This window comes from Acartia tonsa, chromosome 8, assembly GCF_053477335.1.
Source record: "Acartia tonsa isolate MP-2025a chromosome 8, ASM5347733v1, whole genome shotgun sequence".
NCBI lineage: Eukaryota > Metazoa > Arthropoda > Copepoda > Calanoida > Acartiidae > Acartia > Acartia tonsa.
This window is the reverse complement of record NC_137267.1, coordinates 26,718,023-26,743,561: the sequence shown is the minus strand read 5'-3', so window position 1 is coordinate 26,743,561 and position 25,539 is coordinate 26,718,023. Positions and strand designations below refer to the sequence as shown.

Sequence of the window (25,539 nt, the reverse complement as noted above, 5' to 3'; positions counted from 1 at the left end):
CAATAATTTTATCTACAAAGGGGTTATTTGATTTATCATTATGAAGATGATATAAAATCATTATCAGTTATGTCTTATTCCTTAAGTTCCCCGGGTGGTTTTAGTTATAGCTCATGTAATTAATGTCTCCAGGTTTACAAGAACTAAGCAGTACAAAATATGAAAAAATGAAATGTGATAATCTTTTGAAAGATAATAGAAATTCCACCGACTGAACTCTTTTAATTGTCTGGAAAATTTTAAATTTCATACCCTTTTAAAAATAATACAATGTATTTCTTTCCTTTTCTTATAAAACCCTCGCTTCAAGGTTCTTTTTAAGAGGATAATTTTAACTTTTTTTATTTATTTTGATTTATTTTTAATTCATTTTTTTGTGTTACTTAATATAATAAAAGTTTATATATATATTGATATTTAAGTTTACAAAAAATAACATGAATGTGGGTTAGTTATAGATTAGTTTTGCATACATTACGTAAATTTTTAATTTTTTGTTTCATTGAATATTTTGTTCTAAATTAAAAATAGTAAGGCAAGAAAAAACTTTTCTGTAACAAGGATGATAACATTTATTCAAGCGAATCACAATGCTAAAATTAGAAATGACAAGTAATAAGCAGTTTTAATTAAAACGAGAAAGAATTTCATGTAATTCCTTTACTTTGAAACTAAAGAAGCAAATTAAACAAATATAAACAAAATAAAGATGAAATTTCTACAATAATAGTGTTCTTCAAATGCTTGATATCTACATCAATAGTAAGTCCTACATTAAGGTTTTATTACGCACGTACGCATAACACAAACTATGAAGAAGCACTGCATATAAAAATTTAGACTTGTCTCATCAAAAATCCTACGCGGCAAAAACCAAATTCAATTTTGCCAAGATGAAAACACTTTTTGCATTTAGTAACGCAACTAATCTAGTATTAGGGTATGTTCGTACGTTCGTCACACATTCTGTGTGCAAGCAAATCATTTTAATCTCTACTGGGTCATTAAAAATCAATGATTCTAAGCATTATATAATGAATGTTTAACAAGATTTTGTTCCAATTGCAATGTATAACAGTCTAATGCTTCGGCACCACGGGGCTAAAAAAACTAGTTTTAATCTTATAATTGTACATTCTATATCCGCGGAAAGCCGTTTATAATACGATACGAGAAATAACTATTCTAACTTTTTGAGCATTATTAAAGTAACATAAAATATTATTATATGTTTTAGGGAGAACAATTTTTTTTCAAAAAAAGGATAACTTTTTAGCTTTTACAATTCAGTCATTCTCATTTTATTTTTTCTTCTCCTTACCATACACGAGTGCTACGCAATGCAATAAGAAAATAAATAATTTAATTGGTTATTCAATTTTGACGAAGATCTTTCCTAAACGATTTAATATTATCATTAACTTTTATTATTTGTATAATGGAATGTCGCCACAAGTGATATAAAAGTTAGAACACTGTAATTTTTTTTTATAAACATTTTGTACCAGAACAGTTTGAATTTTCTTCCCTCTCTGGGTTCTACAAACAGGCTTACATCGTATTTATTATGTAAGAAATGCCAAATTATAAGGATATATTATACAAATAAACTATATATTTAAATTTTCCTTTTCATTATAATACAAGAATAAATATTCTTTTAAAAGAAATATAATATGAAAATGTACATGAACTAAAATACAGCAATGATACTGATGACTATCACATATTTGAATCCTTATACTAAAGTAACAGGATGTCTGTGTGTGTATCTGTGTGTGTGTCTGTACCGAAGGATCTCGCTAACCGCTGAACCGATCGGGTTCTCCTTAACAGGGTAGCTTCTCATAAGTCCCGGGAAGGTTTATAACTATTTTGGGGGAGGGTACTACCACCCTCCCAAAAGAAATGACAAAAAAATTGAAAATTTTCTTAAAATCTGGGAGACTTCAACGTCAAATAAGGTGGTATCGTACATAAAAAATTAACTTTAACAAACAAAAACATTTAAAGTGCCACTAGGGGCCTCTAGGGGCGTAGCCGCTAGTAATAAATAAAGGAAGCAGTTACAGACAGCTTGTAATCCAGATATTATAAAAACTTTAAAAAATCACCGAAAGAAAAAAAACTTCATATTTTGCTTCGTGGGAAAAGATTTTTTCTTCACAACATAGCACTAAAGGTACAAAATACCAATTACATTTAATATTAAATCTAAACAGAGCCTATTAGGAAGCTTTATATGAATTTTCAGGTTTTTTTTATCTCAATCACTAGATCTTGACAATAACCATATGCCTCTTTATTTTCTATCTTTATTTACAGGTTTATATTGCATTTAAAACTTAGTTAAGTTGATAACATATTTAAATTTTAAAATCTAAAACAAAAGAGGTGTGTAATATAATTTACTTTATTTATTCGATGGCATGAATGAAAAACTAAAAAAGTCTTTATCGTAGTAAAAAGTAAATTGTCTTTTTCTTATTTAATTTGACTTTTAAAATAAATTTAAACTTTATTAGCAATGGAAAAGTACGTTGTGCAATCAATGCCTGTAAATGCATCAAATTATTATTACAGTATAAATTGCCGGCACCTCGGGGCTAAAAAACTAGTTTTGATCTTATAATTGTACATTCTATATCCGCGGAAAGCCGTTTATAATACGATACGAGAAATAACTATTCTCGTATTAATTTGGAACAGATTAATATCCAGTGGACTAGAACCGGTTCTCAGCCATACAAAACTTTATTTTCTATTGTGTTTTTGTTGTTGTTGTTGTTAAATATTAAGTAATACTACTTAACCATATGTCTTTGCACAGTGCCTTCGAAGGTGCTTGGACTTTAGTGTCAGAACCTAAATTGGGACATAGTGCATTTCATTACCCTAGGTTAGGTAACTTCATTTCACTTTTCAATAAAATCTAAAATGTAGCCGTTTTTGAGAAAATTAGATTTAAAAATAAAGTTTTTATAAAGTTCTTCATAAAACAACTCCTGATGTGAGTTAATTAATGGCCATTTTTATCAATTGCTTTGCTAAGGTCACGGAAATTCAGCCTTAAATAAATCATATATAGAGAGGTTTTATGACTGACTTTATAAAAGCAAAGTTGTTCAAAATTTTAAATAATTAATCTTTGCTTTTCTTGTCATGATTATGCGGTAACTCCTAGTGGGTGAAAATTGAACTTGAAATTTTCAAATTTAATTTTCTCTAAAACCGCTGCATTTTAGATTTTATTGAAAAGTGAAATGAAGTTACCTAACCTAGGGTAATGAAATGCACTATGTCCCAATTTAGGTTCTGACACTAAAGTCAAAGCACTTTTGAAGGCATTGTGTTTGCCATGTAAATATCTTATCAATGAAATGAAATTTGAAATATTTTAGTTGAAAGTTTTATGTTGAAATAATAACAGTACTTTTGCTTAACCGGGGTTAAAGGATGGAAAAAATGTAGGTACATCATGAATTAAACAGAGGTGGCTTCTTTTTTCTTCATGTAAAATATTGCTTGTAACTCTGACAGACTTTTGTCCTTTGTTTCTGGTAGGTAGCTGAAATAAAAATAGGATATATTTTAAAGTACTAAAATAAGACAAGGACGAACAAAAACGACCTGGAGACATAGCACTGAAAAGGACCTAATTAACTAGAATGGACATGTGGAGAAGCTGAAGCACATGCCAAGGACAGGACTTTATGGAGGAACAGGGTAGCTGTATTCCCTGGACTACATAGTCAAATAAAGAGACGCGCCTGAACTTTGAGATATTTAAACTTTGTGATAACTTTAAATACAAATAGGGGGCTTCACTTTGATCAAGTTGCTACGGCTACAGCCTTATTATAAAGAATATTCAGATAGCTCATTTTTCATTTTAGGCAATGTTGAAAATAAGGGTGATAATTAAATAGACACTTGAACAGACATAATAAATAAATAGACAGATGGATATATAGATAAATTTATAGATTGATATTTGGACATATACAAAGATTATTAGAAAGAAAATATGAGATAAATTTTAAAAAATATTGATATTTACCTCCAAACAAACCATACAGAAACTAGAAGAATGGAGGTATGGAAGCCAAACATAACAGGATAACCCACTAATGACAGACAGAGTGGATAAACCTAAAAAGATCATTATCAAATTAATGTTACACACATAGGCTTAACAAATTTATAAAAGCAAAGAATCTCAGCAAGTGATCTATTCTGTCTGTCTTTTCTTTATGACCCTCTTTCAATTTTTTTTTCTTTTTCTCAACCCAAATTTTACCCTAATAAATGGAGAGCTCATTAGTGTTTGTTATAGAGAAGGAGGTAAGATTTTTGAACTTTACAAAAAAAAACTTTACCTTCAAAATTCCAGCAGTCCAAATAAGCCTGAAGAATTCAGCACAAGCAGTTCCCAGAGCCTTGTCTTCTGGAGCCAATAACTCCCCAGGTAAACAGTACACTACAGACCCTAGTCCTACTCCATACCCTAGATATGTATATATCATATTATCTATTGCTAGTAATTATCTAGGTAAACAGTAAAATAAAGCCCCTAGTCCTGACTCCTAATACATATAAACCCTAGATATTTTATCCTCCTTTCTTCTTGATTATAGATTTAAAGAGAGCTTACCAAATGTAACTCCCAGGGCACCAAAAGATAATAGAATCTAAAAAAACCAAATGTTTAGATTTTCATTAAATGAACAACTTTTTTCATTCTTTGTTTGTGTTTTTAAATGAACAACTTGTTTGATTCTTTGTTTGTGTTTTTAAAAGAGCAACTTTTTTCATTCTTTGTTTGTGTTTTTAAATAAACATACCTAAGTAACTATATTGTACTTTTCCTTTTCTAATTATCTGTATTTTCTTTTATTATATCTTGTTTGTTTTCAATAAAATTATTAATTACCTGAGCTACATATTTCAAGTCCTCATTTGGTTCAATGTAATATGCTATTCCAAGACAAGCTAAAACAAAACCAAAAAATGATCATTCTTGCAGAAATTATATTGGCATTGGGAAAAAAATAGTCAATTCACCACTAAGGTGTATTTTCAATGCAAAATAAATAAGGGATATTGAACGTTTTGATTTTAGAAATGACAAAAGTAGAGCATTGCTACTCTATGTGTGATATCATTCGTCTGTTTTTTTTCCTTCTGTTTTAATTGGTAAGTCTGGTACAATTAGCGGATCCTCTTCCGGTGAATGAAAAGGTTTAATACATTTTGATGGTAAAACTGTACCCATAAACGTTCAAACTTAACAAGGTAATTCTAACGGACAAACATCTTTGTATATTTTTTTGCTATATACTGTGGTAAGCCGAACGTTTCAGCTCACAGGGTTGCGAGTTCGAGTCCAACGAGCCTTAGCCTTGAATTATTCTACCAAAACAAACTAGCAGGATTTAGTCATACAGAAATTATATATTTAACTGAATAATATTTACAATGAATGCTTACTATATATATACAACAGATTATAACAATGGTTAGGTTTGAAGGGGGTGTGGGACGCAAGGGCTTAGCTCCCGGCGGTAGACAGGCTGTGGGGGCAGCTGTGGTAAAAGGGGAGGCAGCGCCTCCCGGTTGTATAATCGCGTGAGGGGCGCGTGATAGCTGCGTGTTTGAGCCCCTCCCCACATTTAGGCAGGCCAGTTTGACCGCTGGATAGCGGGGTCAACATCGGTCATGAGATAAATGGTGATATAATAAGATTAGTGCAGAGGGTTTGTTATGATAAGTCACAGCGTAGCAATTCTGTAAACTGCCCGTCCGTCTGGCTGTCGTATTACCACAACCTCCCCTTCAAGGGTTGCGGGGCTCTCGAGCCACCAGGCCTTGAACCTGGGGATACGACAACCTATGTCTGCGCAGGACGGGCTCTTCCTGGGGCACAGCTCGGTGGAGGACAGCTCTGGCTATACAGGCTCCGCGAGACACTCGCTGCTCTGTCTGGCTGTGGTTGGATATCAGCATTGTCAACTCCCGGTTGGCTTCCAGCCGTGGGTTAGCGACGGCCAAGCCCCGTCGTTGGAAGTTTTGCCTCGTCTGCAGAACTAACTCTGTCTCGGCGGGTAACTGGACACGGAGGCCTAGGCTAACTCTGGAGGCTCCCAAGGGGGGAATAACGATGGAGGAAGGCGCATAAAATTCCATGGGGGCGCCTGCTTGGTCTAGGTTGCTGGGCCTCCTAGCTCCTACTCTGATGGGGATGGCTGTCATCAGCAGGGGGCACATTGCTTCAGCTTCGTCCTCTGGGGCCGCCTCTTCCATCGCAGTGGCCGCCTCTCCTCCTGCAGGCTCGCTGCTGGCCGGCAGGTTCTCCATGTCAGTATCAGGGTTCCAGATGGCATCTCTGGGTGGCTCTGGAGCTGGCGGCGGCGGCGGTGGTTCGTTGGGTTGATGCTGCAGGTTCTCTTCTATCGGGTCACGATCCTGGCCGCTAGGCTGTGGGGCGGCTGCGGCTGGCTGGTACACTGGGAACTGTCCTGGGTCACTAGCTGGCGGCGCCGCAGCTCCGACCGGCAGCTCGGTGGCATCCTCGTCGCCGTCCAGGTCGCCTTGAATGTCTGTTGGAATCTGATGGGCAGTCACATCTCCAGTGTATTTGCGCAGTCGGCCTACATGCGCGGTGACTTCCGAGATCCTGGCGGTTGGAGAGGCAGGTTTGATGACATAATGGACGTCTGTAGCTTGCCGCACTACCTTCCAGGGGCCAGTCCATCTCTTGGTAATCTTGGCTGCCTTCCCTGGCACCAGGCGGGGGGCCAGGTACCAGACCAAGTCTCCAACCTCATACTTGGCCGTGCCTTCGTAGGCTGCCGCGCTCCTCCGGATGGTTCCCTCCTCTCGCTGCTGGATGGCGTCATACACTGCATGGTAGCGTTGCAGGAGAGCTTGGACGTTGGCTGGAACCGAGGCATATTCTGTGTCTGGCAGCCGGAGCACCATGTCCACCGGAAGTTTGGCCTCTCTCCCAAAGTAGGCCAGGAACGGGGTCACGCCGGTGGATCTGCAGGCCTTGGTGTTGTAGGCGAAGGCAATGGCAGGCAAGTGTGGCTCCCAGTTGTTGTCGTCTCTGTCTAGGAACAGACGCATGCCTGTGTTGAGCGTCCGATGGAACCTTTCCACTCGGTTGGACTGCGGGTTGTAGGGCGGTGGATGTGTCAGGCCAATCTCAAGCTTGGAGGCCAGCTCCTTGAATACCTGGCCGGTGAACTCCATCCCGTTGTCGGAGTGGATCTTCAGGGGGCATCCGAACGTGGCCAGGTGGCGGTGCAGCAGGGCTTCAGCCACCGTGAGGGTGCGCTTGTTGGGGATGGCGTAGAGGCTGACAAACCGGCTGAACCCGTCTTGACAGGTGAGGATATAGCGGTTTCCAGCTGGGGTCTCTGGCAGCGGCCCCACCAGGTCAATAAACAGGACTTGCTGTGGATACCCCTGGCGGGAGGGCACATGTATTCCTAGCTTCAACCTTTCCTTGGTAACCTTCTGGACACACTCAGGACAAGTCTGAACCATCAGGCGGACGTCACGGGACAGGTTGGGACACCAGAAATGCATGGCGACGCGGGCGATAGTAGCGTCCATTCCAAAGTGCCCGGCCATGGGGGTCCCGTGGGCTAAAAAGAACGCGTCCTGCTGGAGGGCCGAAGGCAGCAGGTATCTTGTTCTTTCCCCTGTCAGGGTCTGGTCAGTGGTGGTGAGGCAGCCATGCTCGTCAAGTCCCAGGGCTGTGAAGCGGCTGGCGTACTGCTGCTCGTCTCGTTCCTTGCTGCGCAGCTCAGCCTTAGTTGGGGCTCTGCCATCAGCCACCCACTGGCGGACACGGAGCAGGAGAGGGTCCTGTGTCTGGGCTTCTAATACTCTAGCCGGGTCCAGTCGTGCGGCAGGGGGCCGGCTAGCTGCGGACTCCCCTAGCTGGCAAAGGTTGTGGATGTACTCAGCCTGCTCTGCTAATTCTTCAGCGGTAGCTGTCGGCATGTTGGCGTCCTCCCGGCGGCTGAGGGCGTCGGCGTTGGTGTTCTGGGTGCCAGGACGGTGGCAGACAGTGAAATCTAGGGCCGCTAGCTCCTCCTGCCAGCGGGCCACCATCCCTGTGGATGTGTTCAGCGACTTCATCTGCAGCAAGGCTGAGGAATCAGTGTTGATCTGGAAGCTGCGGTAGGACAAGATGCCGTGAAATTTCCGGATTCCATACATAATGGCGGCCATCTCTCCCTTCCAGGACGGGTAGCGAGTCTCGGGGTCGGTTGTCTTGCGCCCCACGGCGGCAATCAGCCTCTCCTTGCCGTCCTGGCATTGACTCAGAATGGCAGAGATGGCGCGGCTGCTGAAGTCTGTGGTGAGCTGGAATACCGCCGGCAAGTCAAACCTGGGCGGCGCTCGGATAGGGGCTTGGCGGAACTTGTCCTTGAGCTGTAGCAGCTGGGCTTCCATCTCAGGCGTCCAGGCTAGGGTCTTGGCCGTCTTCTGCCGATTCATCTCGTAGGTGAGGTCGGCATACTCTGGGATGAACAGGCGGTAGTATCCAAAGAACCCCAGGAGCGCCAGCAAATCCTTGGGGGTACTGGGGGCCGGCCAGTCCAGGATACGGTCAATATAATCCTCTTGCATGGCTATCCCCTCACGGCTGAGGGTGTGGCCCAGATAATCCACCTTGGCTCGAAACAGCTTGGTCTTAGCTGGCTTGAGGCGGATTCCTCCCCTGCGATGGGCTTCCAAGACCTCCCGGAGCCTAGCCAGGTGGGCCCAGGTATCCTGGTGGAAGGTCAGGACGTCGTCAAGATATGACTGGAGGTTGGCTGTACCTAGTGGATTTAGGACCCCTGCAATAAATCTGGAGTAGACCGACGGTGCCGTAGCAAGGCCAAAGGGCATCCTTTTCCATTGATACAAGCCCCTGGGGGTGGTGAAGGCGGTGCAGGGCCGGCTGTCCTCAGACACACGGATGGTGTAGTACGCGGCCACCGCGTCTAGGGCACTGTAGACGCGGTGTCCTCCAGCTCGTTCTACCAACTGCTGGATCCTGGGCAAAGGGTAGCTATCCAGTTCCAGGCACTTGTTGAGGGCTCTGTAGTCGACGGCCCAGCGGGTGCTCCCGTCCTTCTTCTTGATGGGCACCAGGGGGCTGCTCCAGGCGGAGTCTGAAGGCTCTATGACTCCCTCTTGTAGCCAGGTGTCCAGTTGTTTCTCCAGCTCAGCCTCCTGCCGCGGGTTCAGATCCCTAAATCTCTGGCGGATCGGCTGGGTCCCTGGTTTGAGGCGCAGCTGCAGCTCTACTACGTCCGTGCAGCCGGGGGTAGAGTTGGAGAAGACGTCCCTGTATTCTGATAACAGGGTCCAAACCTCCTTTTTGAGCAGGGGGTCCTTGCGCAGGAACTCGTTGTCCTCCATCTCGAGGGCCTCCCACAGCTCCTGCATATCTGGGGGCTCAACAGGCTCTTGGAACGAGTGGAGACGAGGGGGAGGCTTATCAGAAACCTCTAAAATGTCAGGCTTGACTAGCTCCCCAGCCACTGGGAGGCCAGCGTCCAGCAGGAGGGGCGTCTCCCCTTCATTTACCACCAGCACTCGAAACACGCTGGCGGAGCCAGGCCTGTGGGCATACAGGCCTTCTGGGATGACAAGATCCTCCCCAAACCTCTGTTCTGGGGCAGCTAGTTGGATGGCATCCTTGGTACGGTGTCCTACTAATTCAACAGGGACAGCCATGATACCGCGGCCAGGCAAGACCACCCGCTTGGCCGTGCGGAGTTGGGGGGGCTGGCCGTCAGTTGGAGTGACAGCGCTTAGCCTACACGTGGCTGGTGCGGGGTCAGCTTCGGCTCCGGGACCCACCGGCCGCGACTTGACGGGCTCGGCCTCGGGAGAGGCTGACGTGTCAGAGCCAGGTGTGGCTCCGAGGGCGTCCGGCCACGATTTGACGGGCTCGGTGCTGGGAGAGGCCGGGGCGCTGGGACCAGCCTGGGCTCCGTGGGCGTCCGGCCGCGACTTGACGGGCTCGGCGCTAGGGGAGGCTGAGGCAGCGGAGCCATGCGTGGCTCCGGAGGCGGCCGGCCACGACTTGACGGGCACGGCGCCGGGAGAGGCTGATTCCTGGGAGTTGAGTGTGGCTCCGGGTGCATCAGACCGCGACTTGACGGGTCTGGACTCGGACTTGGCTGGCTGAATGGCTGGGGGTCCCAGGTAGAGGGGGCCAGGTGGACACGGCTGGCCGTTGATGAAGGTGTCGGCGGAGAAGATTGGTTCTGGAGGGCTGGCAATCTCAGGGAACGTTGTTGGCAGGTTCTCCAGCGGCACCTTGGGCACTGGGGGCAACCCCATGGCTAGCAGGTTGGTCCCCCTATGGGCGTTGAGTGCAGTGTCCACCCAGTGCGTGCCTTTCTCGACCACACGCGGCTGCTCTGGCAGTGGGCCTGGCAGAGGCCCCTCGTAACTCAGCTCTCTCTCGGCTGTCTCCCGGTCGATGGGGACGCCACGGAGTGGGATGAACTCCCCACGCACCCACAAGCAGGGGGGTTGCATGTCGAAACAGAGCCTAGTTCCGAACTCCTTGAGAAAATACCCTCCTAGGTTCAGAGGGTGTGAGAGATTCCGTACCACAGTCACGTGGTACAGATGGAGTATAAGGGTGTGTGAGACTGCCATGTATAATTCTTTCAATTTTCCTATTACCTGGAGGGGCTGGCCTTCCTCGTTAGCAGTCAGGATTTGGGTGTTGTCTGGAATCAACATGCGTTGCACGCCCATTGCGTGCATGAGGTGTTCAGAAATTACAGCAGACCCTGGTACACGGTTGCCAGAATCGACCATGGCATCAACCTGTACATGCTGGGCAGGGTCAGGAGTGGGAAACCTCACCCTGATATGGCAGGGGAAGTGGAGGTCCTGCCCTTGAGACAAGGGGGCCTCCCGTTCGGTGGTGGCCAAACCGCAGCTATGATGGTATCGCTTACCATGGTGGCTTAGCCTGTAGCTTCGAATCACTAGAGCTTATCAATTATCACTGGGTCAACAATTTTATATTTCTTTTTATCACTTGGTTGACATTTATACACACTTATGTGTTGTTATCACTAGGAGCTCTAGGTGTGATTCTGGAAGCACTGGCAGCAGGGAATGTCCGTCCTGCAAGGTTCAGAGGGGTGACGGCGGCAGGGAATGTCCCGTCCTACAGCGCCGCTGGTTCGAATCCCGAAAGATGGCGGCAGGGAATGGCCCGTCCTACAGCGACTCGGGTTCGAATCCTGGAAGGCAGCGGCAGGGAATGTCCCGTCCTGCCGTGCCTGTGGCTCAAATTCTGCTATCCGTCGCAGTGGTAGGCCTTACTTGTGTGCTGAAGCTTCGCAGCCACACATTGCCTTCTCAAGGAGACCAGCACCCAGCTGTCTGTCTCGTAGGTTTGGCCTGGGTGTCCTGGGGCTTGTCCCAGCTACACTTGCCAATTTAGACTCAGTTCTGTAGCCGTTTGAGCTAAATTATCCGATTACCGTGGCTGCGCACCTAGCGCTACTCCTACACGGTACGGAAAAAGCGTCTTAACTGGCGCTTTTAGCAGGCTAAATCTGCTTGCCGTAGGCCAAAGGCCCACATATTGCGTTCAAAATGATGGAAATTCGACCTAAAAAGGCCGTCTCACGGGTCAGTTGGCTTCTCAGTTGGCGGCTGATTGTCCCCTTACTTGCCAAAGGGTCCAATCAGAGGTAGAATAGGCTAATTTCTGTAAGGCTCGATTGAAACACGCTGACACCAAGATGTGGTAAGACGAACGTTTCAGCTCACAGGGTTGCGAGTTCGAGTCCAACGAGCCTTAGCCTTGAATTATTCTACCAAAACAAACTAGCAGGATTTAGTCATACAGAAATTATATATTTAACTGAATAATATTTACAATGAATGCTTACTATATATATACAACAGATTATAACAATGGTTAGGTTTGAAGGGGGTGTGGGACGCAAGGGCTTAGCTCCCGGCGGTAGACAGGCTGTGGGGGCAGCTGTGGTAAAAGGGGAGGCAGCGCCTCCCGGTTGTATAATCGCGTGAGGGGCGCGTGATAGCTGCGTGTTTGAGCCCCTCCCCACATATAGGCAGGCCAGTTTGACCGCTGGATAGCGGGGTCAACATCGGTCATGAGATAAATGGTGATATAATAAGATTAGTGCAGAGGGTTTGTTATGATAAGTCACATTGTAGCAATTCTGTAAACTGCCCGTCCGTCTGGCTGTCGTATTACCACAATACAATTCATTCTAACAATACAAACATTTTTATTCGAACTAATTTCCTGAAAGCTAATTTTATTCAAAGAAATTCAACTTTTCATACCTGACTTATTATAGAATTTAATGTTTATTTATAATTTACCCAATTCAAGCGCTATCCTAAGAAATGCAAGAATTTATTTGTGACTCATTATGCGAAGGAAATGAAAAATAATCTTCCAGTAACAATATCTGTACATTTTCTAGCCAATGATATAGATTGTTCCTCCACTGTTTTCCTATTAGCTGATTTATAGTGTATGTACCTAGATTATATCTATTCATAATGTCTACTTGTCCTTACTCTGTTAAGTAATTTATTAAATGTTATAATATTTACCAAGGATCTAAAGGGATAAGACAATGGCTGATAAACTAGTGGTTGAAACGGTTGAAAACTCAACTAAAAAAACCATCCAAGCAAAATTCAAAAAAGTCTCCAAGGATGTTAAGCCAACAAATAAGAAAGCGGTATTTTAAGACTTTGGGGACTAGTGTAATAAACAGTCCAATGTCTTCTTCCTCCCTGATTATTTACCCTATCTTTCTAAAAGCTTTGCTACTTTTCAATAGGTATTAAAATATTTATTTAATTTACCTGTAGAAAATGCCATAAAAAGAGCACACATGTTGTACTGGTGTTTCTTCTTCATGATAGCAAGCAATGGAATTGCTACTATGTATCCAATAAAACTACCTGAGAAAAAAAAATGTTTTTAAATGTAAGGATAATGTTTTTTTTAACAATTCTTCGATTACATATATCGGGAATAGGCCCTTTCGTAACATCGCCCCATAAGGAGCGATTCGTCGTATTTTGTAAAATGGCTTTTTATACGTTATTTTAGGTTAGGTTAGGTTATATTGGGTTAGGTGATTGCCCCACAGGGTTAGGTGATTGGCCCCACAGGGTTAGAGCCCCCCGAAGCGGCTAGAAATAGGAGAAAAGCTACTGTGAAAAGTATGAAGAATCGCCCCATAAAGTGCGATGTTACGAAAGGGACTATACCCCATATATCTAGTAAAGCTTTTTATGGTGCCTTAAAAAAATTGCGCCATATTGGCCTACCATTGGTCAATTAGAATGTATACAAGCCTGTCATTGGTAGTTTAGTAAGTGTATTGGCCTATCATGGGTCTTTTTTAATGTATGTCTTAATTTTTAAAAGGCACAATAAGCAGCTTAAATTTTACCCTTGAGTATGATTATCAAAAAAGAAATAAAATGTAATTCAGTATAAACAGAAAATACCATGAAACTTATAACCTCTTTGTAGTGACCATAAGAAATGGGATAAATTTAAAAACTTTTGGACAAAGTATTCCTCATTACGTCATATTAGAATAATGGACTATTTAAATATGCTGTCATTCGGAATATTTCGGCTAAATATTTTTTTTTATTTATCCCCTTATTTTATAGGCACTAGAAAGAGCTTCTGAAACATGCATCAATTTAAAAATGACAATACGTTAACCGGCCTTAGGAACATGAAATATCACCTTATTATTAGATTATTTGCGCACACTTTTATATCATCCTTAAGTGTAATACTGAACAAAACAACAGACTAACATACAATCCTAATTGTAAAATAGCTGTGCTACTAATGATAAGTTTCTGTTACCTACCTACGGGTATCATGAGAACAACATACTGGTATGGGATATGAAATCCAAATTCAGCAAACATTTTGGGTCCATAGAATGTTATAGGGGCATCAAGACCACATAATCCTTAGTTATACATATTAATCATTTGAAATAATATAAATTTTGCCTTATTTTTAATTATTATTTTTACAAAAAGTAACAGGTTGTCTGCCTGTTTGTTCCTACTTTACAGGGTAGCTTCTCATTGGTATCGGTAAGGTTAATACTATAATGGGGCTGTGATCCCCAATTTTTTAAAAATTTATGATAAATCACAAACAAACAATATGCATAGAAGATTACAGACAGACGGCGTTGGGGAAACTATGCTTTATAGAACAATCTATACATATTCAGATACTAACCTATTACTGAGAAAAGGAAGGCAAGGATGCCCATAGGATGTAAAAATCCTCTAGACGTCCATCTTGATTTATTCTTTAAAGAAAATAATTACAACTGTAAATTATATTATTAAAAAAATCAAATGTCTACATATGATAATAGAAGCTTAGTAAAACCTTTTATCTATATAAATATCAATGTATTAAGTGATAAAAAAATGAAGCTTATCACATATAGCAGCCAATAAATTACATTTCCCCAATAAATATACCAATTTGTCCAGATTGTGGTAAGATGGATAGACAAAGTAAGTTAAAATATACATACTCTTCATTCAAAGGAATATTTGTAACAAAAATCTACAATTTGTCATATACGTATAGCAGCCAATTAAATATTATATCAACCATACAAATCCTACTGCTTCATTAGTATAAAGGAAAGTTAAGCGGACAAAGTGAATAATAGAGTAAACGGTTGATGGTCAAAGAAGGTAATCGTGTTAAAAAAATGGACAAAAAATTCATGTAGAACCTTGAAAATAAAAATATCTTACCCCTGAAACAGTTCTTTCTTTAACTTGTATAACTTCATCTACTTCTGCCTCCAACCCTTCATAATCAGGTCCTCTTAGGTAACTAGTAATAGCAATTTATCATATCGTATCATAAACAGCTTTCCGCGAATTTAAAAATGTAGACTAATACCAGTTTTTTAGCCCCCCAAAATGTCTAAGACACGGTCTAAAAAATGGTTTTAATCTTATGATTGTACATTTTTATATTTGTAGAAAACTGGATATAGTATGATGCTATGCATCATTTTTCAGTATGGCTGAGAACAGGTTCTAATTCACTGGATATTAATCTGTTACGAAACTACTGGAAAAGATTATCACATGAGTATGTTGAATATCTTTCAAAATATATTTTTATATTTCATAACGAGAGGTCACCTGATTGAGTTAATAAAATAGTGAATATAAAGACTTAGGAAGGGGATTCCAGGATGGCTCATGATATCAAATTTATTTTATCACCCAAATGTTTAATACTATTTATTTGTGAATGTAAATTTTTGAAATTCATCAAACTTTACCTGTAATTTTCTTTGGCTGCCTCTGTCCTTCCAGTGCTGAAATTAAAAAATTGATATAAGATAAAAATTAAAACTTAATCTTAATCATGTATTCTTCTTCTTTATAATTGGGGTCTTTATGTTCGTACATGATGCAGACAAAAATATTTGTACCAACCTTATTTGCCAATGTGGAGATTCAGGAAGGAAATAGCATAGTGCCAGGAAACCAATACTGGGAGCTATTATACAGTAGGACAGGTGTTCTGCAGGTACAACCATGTTAAACAAATATATTCCCTGCAATTTTAAAAATTTATTACGCACGTGGCTATTTTATAGTTAAGGTCTCTCCTATAATCTCCATTAATTAGAGTAACTTACAAGGTCTATTTATTTTAGTGTTCCTTCTAACTGTTGCAAAACACAGGATTTACTTTCGGTTCACTACAGATATAATATATTCACTAGAACTGGTTTTGCCCCCCCCCCCCCTCCCGCCCCTTGTGAGGTTTTAGTGCAATTTCTGAATATACTAAAAATCGAAAAATATGCTATAACAAAGCTTTCAAAATGATAATTGTAATGAATCAAAAAACAATAAATTAGAAAATATTTCTTTAAATACTAATTCTTTTTGTTAAATATTTTAATTGGCCCAACCGTAGCTAAAATATATTGCTTCAGACAGAAAAATATATGAACAAACGAACATTGTTTTACTTTGAGAAAAAAATTACCAGTGCTCCAAAATTGATTGCAAGGTTGCATGTATTGGATAAACTTGATCTTGTTTTTATTGTTGATATTTCACTCAGTAATATAATTGGAATCAGAATTCCTTAACAAATTAAAATCAATTTTAAAAGCATTTTCATTTTTTACATTTAAAATTTTTCTAAATTAAAAAAATTACCTAATCCAACAGAAAATCCACTGATTAATCTACCAGTAAGAAGAAAGATATAACTTGTACTTTGTTGCATCATCACTGTTTTTAGATGTAATAAGAGCATTTGATAATGTTCCTTACTTTGGTATCAAGACTAACATTATTGATTTGATTAGTTGCGATTTAGGACTACAATAATTCACAAAAATATTACCAACAACGAAATTAATTCGAAAAAATCACGCATATAGCCTAAACGCGATATTCAGCTGTCATTGGAGGGCAACACTTAGTCTACTATTGACGACCTTTTTATTTGCCCACCAAATATTATTTTAGATTTATTTCACTTGTTGACTATACCTTATTTTTGCTACAATAGACAAAAAAGTTAATTAACAAGGATAATATTGTCCAAAAGAAAAGCAGCTAACAAAAACAGAAACACTAACAAAATCTCAAAAAACAGTTAATGAGTGGTGCGCACTAGTAAAATATAGGTTTTTTAGCCAAAAAGATGAATACTCTGGAAATTCGACCAGATATCATTTATTTAAGCCTATATAAAGAGCCCCACGTCTTTATTTAAATCATTAGTGCATGGCCTAATTTTTTTCATATTTTACAATAAAACCCTCTATTTTCCATAGATCTAACATCATTTCAACAAGTTGTACTCATTTATTTTATATTAAGTTCTTTTAAATCCACAATAAAATTAGTTTTTTTTGTATAGAAATACATTAATTAACAAAGATGGCATTCAAAATTTAAAATAAATTTCAAAGTATATAAAGATTTTGAAAAGATTATTATAGCAATTCAGATTCTCATACTGGAATAGGTCACTAGGACGAACGACATTAACACTTATAGAATAATCAAAATATATGTTCTAAATGTCAAAACAAAATTGGAGTAAATTTGTTGAAAAACTGAGTACGGACATTCTTGTAATGATTATACATTTGCCACGTTTTCTAAATCATAAATACTTAACTACTACAGGAATCACCATGCAAAGTTTAAAATCAATAAGACAAAACATAACCAAGTTAACGGAAAAAACTATCTGGACGGACGAACGGACTGACACTATTTTCAGAAAAGTTTTGCTTTTAATAGACACATCACTTTGAATTTATAATTCATAATTAAAAATATGTTTATAAATATGTTTTACAAGTATTACAAAGACCTGTTAGTTCCTTAATTTGCACAAGATTTACAAGAACGAACAACGTTTCATTTTTCTCAATAACTTGGCAATTCTTGCCTTTTCGTTCACAAGCAACACAATTACTTTAAATGATCTATTGCAAACTATGGCATGTTTGTCATTTAAGAAACAATCACACTAAGAATTAATTTTATTACTAAAAAGCTTCACGGATTTTTAATTTTTTAACTTGCGGATTTTTTGAAATGAATTTTATAGTTTAAAAACATAATTTTACAGCTTTTTTTCAAGAAAAAAATACACTCAAGTTCAAATTCAATTTATTCTTTAGGCCATGCACTTATGATTTAAATAAAACGTGGGGCTCTCTATATAGGTATAAATAAATGATATCTGGTCGAATTTCTAGAGTATTCATCTTTTTGGCTAAAAAACCTATATTTTACTAGTGTGCGACTGGGAATTATTTAAGAATTTAAAACTTGAGCCACTGTTAGAATTCAAACTCAAAGAAATTTGCGTCCCATATTACAGTTGAAAAAGTCAATTTTCTACTTGGAAATAAATGAAGCCAACAAATCTTCAGCGAAAATCAAAACTATTTCAACTTTTTCTAAGAAAACTTATTACTTTCCTGTGCTTAATATTGTGAGGATGTTTGAAATGATTAAAACTTTCTTCCTGAAAAATTTTGAAATAAAATAAGAAAGTTGTAAAAAAAAATTGTCCTTGAAATTTGTTTAAAGACCAACCTATTTCTTGTGAAAATATATATTGCAAAATATTAGATAAAAAGAATATTTAATCAAAAATTATATTGATTTACCTTCCAATTTTATCTCCAAGAGGACTGCCAAGAAAAGAACCAAACAACATTGTTAACTGATGCATGCTAAATAATTTTAAAATGTAATTTAAATTTTTTCTAATCAAAGAATCAAACTTTTTATTCACGAGGTTTGATTTATCCAAATTTTCAAATAGTTTCATATAAGCGACTTTTTCTGAATTATTAACAAGATTTGCTTCTTCATTAATAAATACGTTATTATTAATATTTTTAAAGTTCGGTTTTCCGATTTTATAATTTAAAATTTTTTTTATCTGTAATTATTGTATTGTTGCATTATTTAGAAGCTCTTTATAGAGCTTATAAAAATAATGTCATACAATACAAATGACCAATGATATGCTAATATACAGACTAAATTACCAATGGCAGTTCAGTACCTGTAAATACCTGTAAAATACCTCTTATATATAGTTCAGTATATATTTTAATTGAAAATGTAGACTAGCATTACGTCATTTTTCATAGGCACTATAAAAAGCTTCCGTATTTACCTGAGATATGTTGCTTCTTGTTCTCTTGTTAATTTTATGAATCCATAAACTTCATCCTACAAAATTATTTGGTAATTAACTACAAAAGTTTTGGCGTTTTCCCTCAAAGTACTAAGTTAGTTAGTTAGGGTTAGTGCACTAAGGGTATTGGCCCCACAGGGTTTATCGGCTACTTTCAGTATTTCAAAATGTAAGAGAAGTAAGTATGCATATTGCATATAACTTATTTTGTCCATCCGTCTATCAGACTGTATTGAAGATGTTAATTCTGTAGAAGAAATATAATTTGTATTCTGATTTTATGAATAAATCTCTGAATTTGTTTCGAATATTTCCAAAGGCATTGAGCAAGGAGGTCCAATAGGAGTGGGCATTACCCCCTTAAAACCTTCTCATCAAATAGGAGTTAAATACCTTTTAGGAGAGGGGAGGTTATTATATAATACAAAATTAAAAATACTTACTAGAAGAAGCTAAAAACCTCACCTTATGATATGGTAATGTTACACTTGCATAAAACAGAGATAGGCCAATTACACTAAAACAGAAAGTTATAAAATTTCTCAAATAATCATTATAGAAAGTTTTTTTTTGTCTGTAGCATAAGATTTAGATAACTACTGATCTGAATTTGTTCTCCATTTTAGGTACTCTTTACCAATATCCCGGGTCGGTTTAGTTTTTTTTTAGATGCAGGAATTGGGATGGTTTTTCGCTATGTTCAACTCTTTAAATACTTCGAATCCAGAGCCCCTACAAGTTTAGAACTTAATATGGGTCCTGTTTTGGTTCTATGCTATTTTTCGAGAGTCCCTAGATGCTAGGAGCGAAACCGCTAGCAAGAAAAAAAAGGAAGATAACGTTCACCCAGGACGGAATTAATACCATAAAAAAACCTAGTTTTTACCACTTTTACGGTAAAATTTTACCAGCCTATACGATTTAAAAGGTGGTAAAATTTTACCGTAATCGTGGTAAAAACACTTTTAGTGGTACTCTGTGACGCTTTTTACCAGCGATTTTTACCACAATTATCGGTAAAATTTTACCAGATTTCCGGTAAAATATTACCATTTTAGGACGCAAATTTATACCAGATTTTGACCAATTTTTACCACTTTTTTGGTAAAATTTACCAGAAATTTGCGGTAAATTTTACCAAAAAAGTGGTAAAACTGTTCAACACCTGGTAATATTTTTGCCCTAAACTGGTAAAATTTTACCAGAAATAGGGTAAATATGGTAAAAATTTACCAATAATTGTGGTAAAAACGGGTGGTAAAAATCACGAGAAAGTGGTAAAAAACGACCTTAATTATAGAAAAACCTCGCTTAAGTACACAAAACGCAAAAATAAAAAAAAAATTGTTTTCATTATTAACTTTATTGATTGAAACACTTTTTTTACATAATGATTTACATAGGTACGATAGCGCGATACTATATAGGTATATATTCACAGAAATTTTCTTAATTAGTCTATAATTCTAGACGTGGTTTAAATGACGAAATATTACATAGTTTTACAGATAATATAACTGCATGTTTAATCGGTTTAAGCTGAGAAATTAACACAAATATACATAGGTTTTAATTGCTGAGATCTGGATTCTAATTGTACTTTATACTAGAACATTTTTATACAAGAAAAATATATCACGAAGTTACTTTCCATTATTAAATTTTCAAAAATTTTGCTATATAGGAATAGCGGTTTCAAATATAATATTATATGAATATTTTCATCGTCAGAACAAAACTGTCAAACTGTCATATAGATTAATGTACGTACAAATTAAAGGTGGTTAAACATATTTTTGACTCAAGATATAGATGATATATATCACTTTTTTATCACAAATAGTTTATATATGATCTGACTGGAAGGACTATTATACATCAGCTTACTTTTGTCCTTCTTTTCTTTGTTTTTGCCTCTTGTGAAAGAAGACGCGGCAGTCTGGGCACATATAGGTGCATTCGATGAGTCTCGTGTTCAATGGCAGCTCGCTTCGGGGACTGCGTCCATGGGCGCATGTCTTGATTTTCCCCGGTGTTGCACTTCTTTTGCGCCTACTCAGTTTTGATGCTGGCGTGATTGTAGGAGGGGGTGGTTCAAACATCTCCTGCTCATCATCTGACACCCCATACACTGAAATTAAAATATTTTTTAAAATTACTTTTTTTTACAAAAAAATACTTCAATTTTACAATAGTTTTTTTTTCTAGCCTAACCTAACCTAGTGTATTAATAGAAAGAGTAATATTTCTAGTTTTAACCTAGCCTAGCCTAGCCTAGCCTAGCCTATTCTAACCTAACCTAACCTAACCTAACCTAACCTAACCTAACCTAACCTAACCTAGTGTAATAATACAATGTAGTACAGAAATGTTTCACTATATGCTTTGGGCACAGTCGCTAGTATAAATATTGTACTATACCTGGGCTTTTTGGTCCTGGATTCTTTATGTTCTCATAAATTATATCAAAATCCGGTTGGTCTTTCATCCTGAAATTAAACAATCTTTACTACAAAGTAAAACGATTTTTGTTTGTATGTAGCGAAGGATCTTGTTAACCGCTGAACCGATCGGGTTCTTCTCATAGGTACCGGCAAGGGAAGGGAGTGGCAAAAGAAACTTTAAGGATATACTTCATATTAGAGGGTTTAGCGTACAGAAAAATCATTTACAACACAGTCGTCAGGATAAAGTAGTAAAAAAAATTTTTTAAAAATCTTACTTTGCTGGTGTTTCCATAACAGTGACTTCCTTAACCTCGTTCTCATCCGAATTTTCTGGAGAGCCAGCTGCAGCTGTTTTGTTCCTGAATTAAACAATATATATATAATAATCTATTTAAATTAAGTAGTAAACTTTTTGGTTCCACATTTACCCCTTCCACCTTACCCAGCTAGAGGCGTACTTTCGCTTTTAATAAATAAAGGAACACGTTGAATTTGTCTTTACAGAAAAATCATTTACAACACTGTCGCCCGGATAAAGTATGAAAAAATAATATTAAAAGAAATATCTTACTTTGCTTCTCCTTCCATAACAGAGGCTTGTCCGACCTTCTGGTCATCCTTTTGTGCCGCCGGACATTTCTCGGATTGCTCCCTGAATTAAGCAATCATATTATTATTAAATAGTAAACTTTTTATGGTCCACATTTACCACTCCCACCTTACCCCTAGAGGCATACTTGCTATAGTTTTGTAATATATAAAGGTGAATTTGTCTGTACCGAAAAATCATTTACAACACAGTCGCCCGGATAAAGTATGAAAAAAGATTATTAAAAGAAACTAGTGGCTACGCCCCTAGAAACCTCTAGGGGCACTTAAGGTTGGAAGGGGAAAAATCAACATCTTCCCATTTTCAATTTCAGTTTCAGAAGAGTAAAAATATTTTTTGGGGGAGGGGGTGAAGACACCCTGCACAAAAATAGTTTAAAACCTTTCCAGGACCTATAAGAAGCTTCACTTTAAAGGAGAACAATATCGGTTTAGCGGTTATCCTTCGGGACAGACAAAAAACGCTTACTACTTTATATAATAGGATATCTTACTTTGCTTCTCCTTCCATAACAGAGGCTTGTCCGACCTTCTGATCATCATTTTGTGCCGCCGGACATTTCTCGGATTGCTCCCTGAATTAAGCAATTATATTATTATTAAATAGTAAACTTTTTATGGTCCACATTTACCACTCCCACCTTACCCCTAGAGGCATACTTGCTATAGTTTTGTAATATATAAAGGTGAATTTGTCTGTACCGAAAAATCATTTACAACACAGTCGCCCGGATAAAGTATGAAAAAAGATTATTAAAAGAAACTAGTGGCTACGCCCCTAGAAACCTCTAGGGGCACTTAAGGTTGGAAGGGGAAAAATCAACATCTTCCCATTTTCAATTTCAGTTTCAGAAGAGTAAAAATATTTTTTGGGGGAGGGGGTGAAGACACCCTGCACAAAAATAGTTTAAAACCTTTCCAGGACCTATAAGAAGCTTCACTTTAAAGGAGAACAATATCGGTTTAGCGGTTATCCTTCGGGACAGACAAAAAACGCTTACTACTTTATATAATAGGATATCTTACTTTGCTTCTCCTTCCATAACAGAGGCTTGTCCGACCTTCTGATCATCATTTTGTGCCGCCGGACATTTCTCGGATTGCTCCCTGAATTAAGCAATTATATTATTATTAAATAGTAAACTTTTTATGGTCCACATTTACCACTCCCACCTTACCCCTAGAGGCATACTTGCTATAGTTTTGTAATATATAAAGGTGAATTTGTCTGTACCGAAAAATCATTTACAACACAGTCGCCCGGATAAAGTATGAAAAAAGATTATTAAAAGAAACTAGTGGCTACGCCCCTAGAAACCTCTAGGGGCACTTAAGGTTGGAAGGGGAAAAATCAACATCTTCCCATTTTCAATTTCAGTTTCAGAAGAGTAAAAATATTTTTTGGGGAAGGGGGTGAAGACACCCTGCACAAAAATAGTTTAAAACCTTTCCAGGACCTATAAGAAGCTTCACTTTAAAGGAGAACAATATCGGTTTAGCGGTTATCCTTCGGGACAGACAAAAAACGCTTACTACTTTATATAACAGGATATCTTACTTTGCTTCTCCTTCCATAACAGAGGCTTGTCCGACCTTCTGATCATCATTTTGTGCCGCCGGACATTTCTCGGATTGCTCCCTGAATTAAGCAATCATATTATTATTAAATAGTAAACTTTTTATGGTCCACATTTACCACTCCCACCTTACCCCTAGAGGCATACTTGCTATAGTTTTGTAATATATAAAGGTGAATTTGTCTGTACCGAAAAATCATTTACAACACAGTCGCCCGGATAAAGTATGAAAAAAGATTATTAAAAGAAACTAGTGGCTACGCCCCTAGAAACCTCTAGGGGCACTTAAGGTTGGAAGGGGAAAAATCAACATCTTCCCATTTTCAATTTCAGTTTCAGAAGAGTAAAAATATTTTTTGGGGAAGGGGGTGAAGACACCCTGCACAAAAATAGTTTAAAACCTTTCCAGGACCTATAAGAAGCTTCACTTTAAAGTAGAACAATATCGGTTTAGCGGTTATCCTTCGGGACAAACAAAAAACGCTTACTACTTTATATAATAGGATATCTTACTTTGCTTCTCCTTCCATAACAGAGGCTTGTCCGACCTTCTGGTCATCCTTTTGTGCCGCCGGACATCTCTTGGATTGCTCCCTGAATTAAGCAATCATATTATAATTAAATAGTAAACTTTTTTTTTGGTCCACATTTACCCCTCCCACCTTACCCCTAGAGGCATACTTGCTAGTTTTGTAATATATAAAGGTGAATTTGTCTGTACCGAAAAATCATTTACAACACAGTCGCCCGGATTAAATACCAAAAAAAGAAGTGAAAAAAATTTCTTACTTTGTTTGTGTTTCCAAACAAGCGATCTCCTCTTCCAAAGAAGCAATTTTTTGCTTTGCTGCCCTAAGGTCTTGTTTTATTTTCTGCATTGTCTCCCATCCATCGTCGTCCCTGAAAAATAAAAAAAAATAATACTAAAGTAACAGGATGTCCGTGTTTATGTACCGAAGGATCTCGATAACCACTGAACAGATCGGGTTCTTCTCATAGGTACCGGCAAGGGAAGGGAGTGGCAAAAGAAACTTTAAGAGATATACTTCATATTAGAGGGTTTAGCGTAGCTGCTAATTTGAAATATCAGGGGTGTATATCCTATATGGGATCCCCTGTTCAGGTGGTGGGGGGAAAATAACTAAAATATGTGTGGTAGGACCAAAAATTTTAGTTCTTTCAATATTTCTCCATTTCCGTCCCTACTTGGTGAGATAAAAATAGGTGGGAAAAAAATACAAAATTTTGTACCACGGGAACAAAATAAATCTTGTGCGTAATGTACACCCCTGAATGAAACTATAATTATTCGCCATAACAATAATGTTTATCCTACTCTTTTCAATCCGGCTACTACCACCTTCCGAACAGAAATAGAATGGTAACAAAAATAAATAAACTTACGTAGTGCAATCCAAAGTTAGGTTCAAATCTTCTGTATCAGACGATTTAGGAGGGGTATCAGTCAGGTCATCCAGCTTAGCAGGCAGCTCAGGCTCAGACACACTCATTTCGTTCTTCTGTTTTTCGCTATCACTGAAATATATAAATATATATTATATATCCCAGGTAATCGGACCTTTGCCCAAAGAAGTAATTACCAAAAAATATGTAATATGTATTTATGTAATTATGTTGTGATGGATTGTCGAATCTGATTCGATGAATGGTTACCAAAATATAGCTAGGGACGGACGGACGGACAGACAGACAGACAGACATCATTCTACTTCGTTTTATACATATTAAAATATTACTCACCCACTTGTGGTTTCCGGCTTCTGTTCTTCGTGCTGTTCGTCTCTCTCTAAGTCGGCTGCTGCTGTGGCTGTCATGTCGGACATTCTATATTAAATTTGAAAAGAAACAAATTATCACTGGTAATTAAATTTTCATTAATAAATGTCCAAAAAACTGACGTAGGGAATTTTAATATAATAGGGTGGCCAGCAAGATCACATATTGGTATATCTTATATTGTAAACAAGTATATAGACAAATTTAACATTTACAAAAAGTTTATACAAATTTGAAACGTTCTCTTTTTTAATACAGCACATAAACATTACGCATTTTACCATGGAAATCTACCACCGTA

At 38.5% G+C, this 25,539-nt stretch overlaps 2 protein-coding genes across 3 annotated transcripts; both read right to left on the bottom strand.

The window, feature by feature from the left end:
* Positions 1-3,395: 3,395 nt before the first annotated feature.
* On the bottom strand, positions 3,396-21,296 carry LOC145326547 (putative metabolite transport protein CsbC). The gene is made up of 19 exons (XM_080169917.1): positions 21,230-21,296; positions 20,696-20,939; positions 19,274-19,325; positions 18,788-18,843; positions 18,270-18,335; positions 18,082-18,124; positions 16,288-16,366; positions 16,112-16,212; positions 15,550-15,671; positions 15,393-15,428; positions 14,851-14,932; positions 14,315-14,387; positions 13,929-14,033; positions 12,895-12,993; positions 4,934-4,992; positions 4,655-4,691; positions 4,380-4,507; positions 4,061-4,152; positions 3,396-3,568 (listed from the first exon to the last, which is right to left on the bottom strand). Exons 1-19 carry the CDS (start codon positions 21,294-21,296, stop codon positions 3,484-3,486), a joined length of 1,626 nt encoding a protein of 541 aa, XP_080026043.1. The 3' UTR covers positions 3,396-3,483.
* LOC145326408 (uncharacterized) lies at positions 19,651-25,313 on the bottom strand. 2 transcript variants are annotated; one of them, XR_013881903.1, is made up of 6 exons: positions 25,203-25,313; positions 24,846-24,977; positions 24,231-24,341; positions 21,531-24,035; positions 21,230-21,297; positions 19,651-20,939 (listed from the first exon to the last, which is right to left on the bottom strand). XR_013881903.1 is itself a non-coding variant. In XM_080169747.1 (4 exons), exons 1-4 carry the CDS (start codon positions 25,283-25,285, stop codon positions 23,951-23,953), a joined length of 411 nt encoding a protein of 136 aa, XP_080025873.1. In that variant the 5' UTR covers positions 25,286-25,313; the 3' UTR covers positions 21,304-23,950. The 2 variants fall into 2 exon arrangements, 1 of the variants encoding a protein (XP_080025873.1); XM_080169747.1 differs by lacking the exons at positions 19,651-20,939; positions 21,230-21,297 and having other exon boundaries at positions 21,304-24,035.
* Positions 25,314-25,539: the final 226 nt, after the last annotated feature.

Bases quoted from the DNA above. Each gene is read 5' to 3' on its own strand.
- LOC145326547 (XM_080169917.1), bottom strand. From the start codon at position 21,296: ATGAAAGACCAACCGGATTTTGATATAATTTATGAGAACATAAAGAAT. The intron at 18,125-18,269 runs GTAAATCAATAT...AAAATTTTTCAG, and splicing joins CTTGGAGATAAAATTGGAAG to GAAGAAAGTTTTAATCATTT. The intron at 14,933-15,392 runs GTAAAGTTTGAT...TGCTATTACTAG, and splicing joins GCAGCCAAAGAAAATTACAG to TTACCTAAGAGGACCTGATT.
- LOC145326408 (XM_080169747.1), bottom strand. From the start codon at position 25,285: ATGTCCGACATGACAGCCACAGCAGCAGCCGACTTAGAGAGAGACGAA. The intron at 24,342-24,845 runs GTAAGTTTATTT...TTTATTTTTCAG, and splicing joins CTAACTTTGGATTGCACTAC to GGACGACGATGGATGGGAGA. The intron at 24,036-24,230 runs GTAAGAAATTTT...TGCTTAATTCAG, and splicing joins TGTTTGGAAACACAAACAAA to GGAGCAATCCAAGAGATGTC.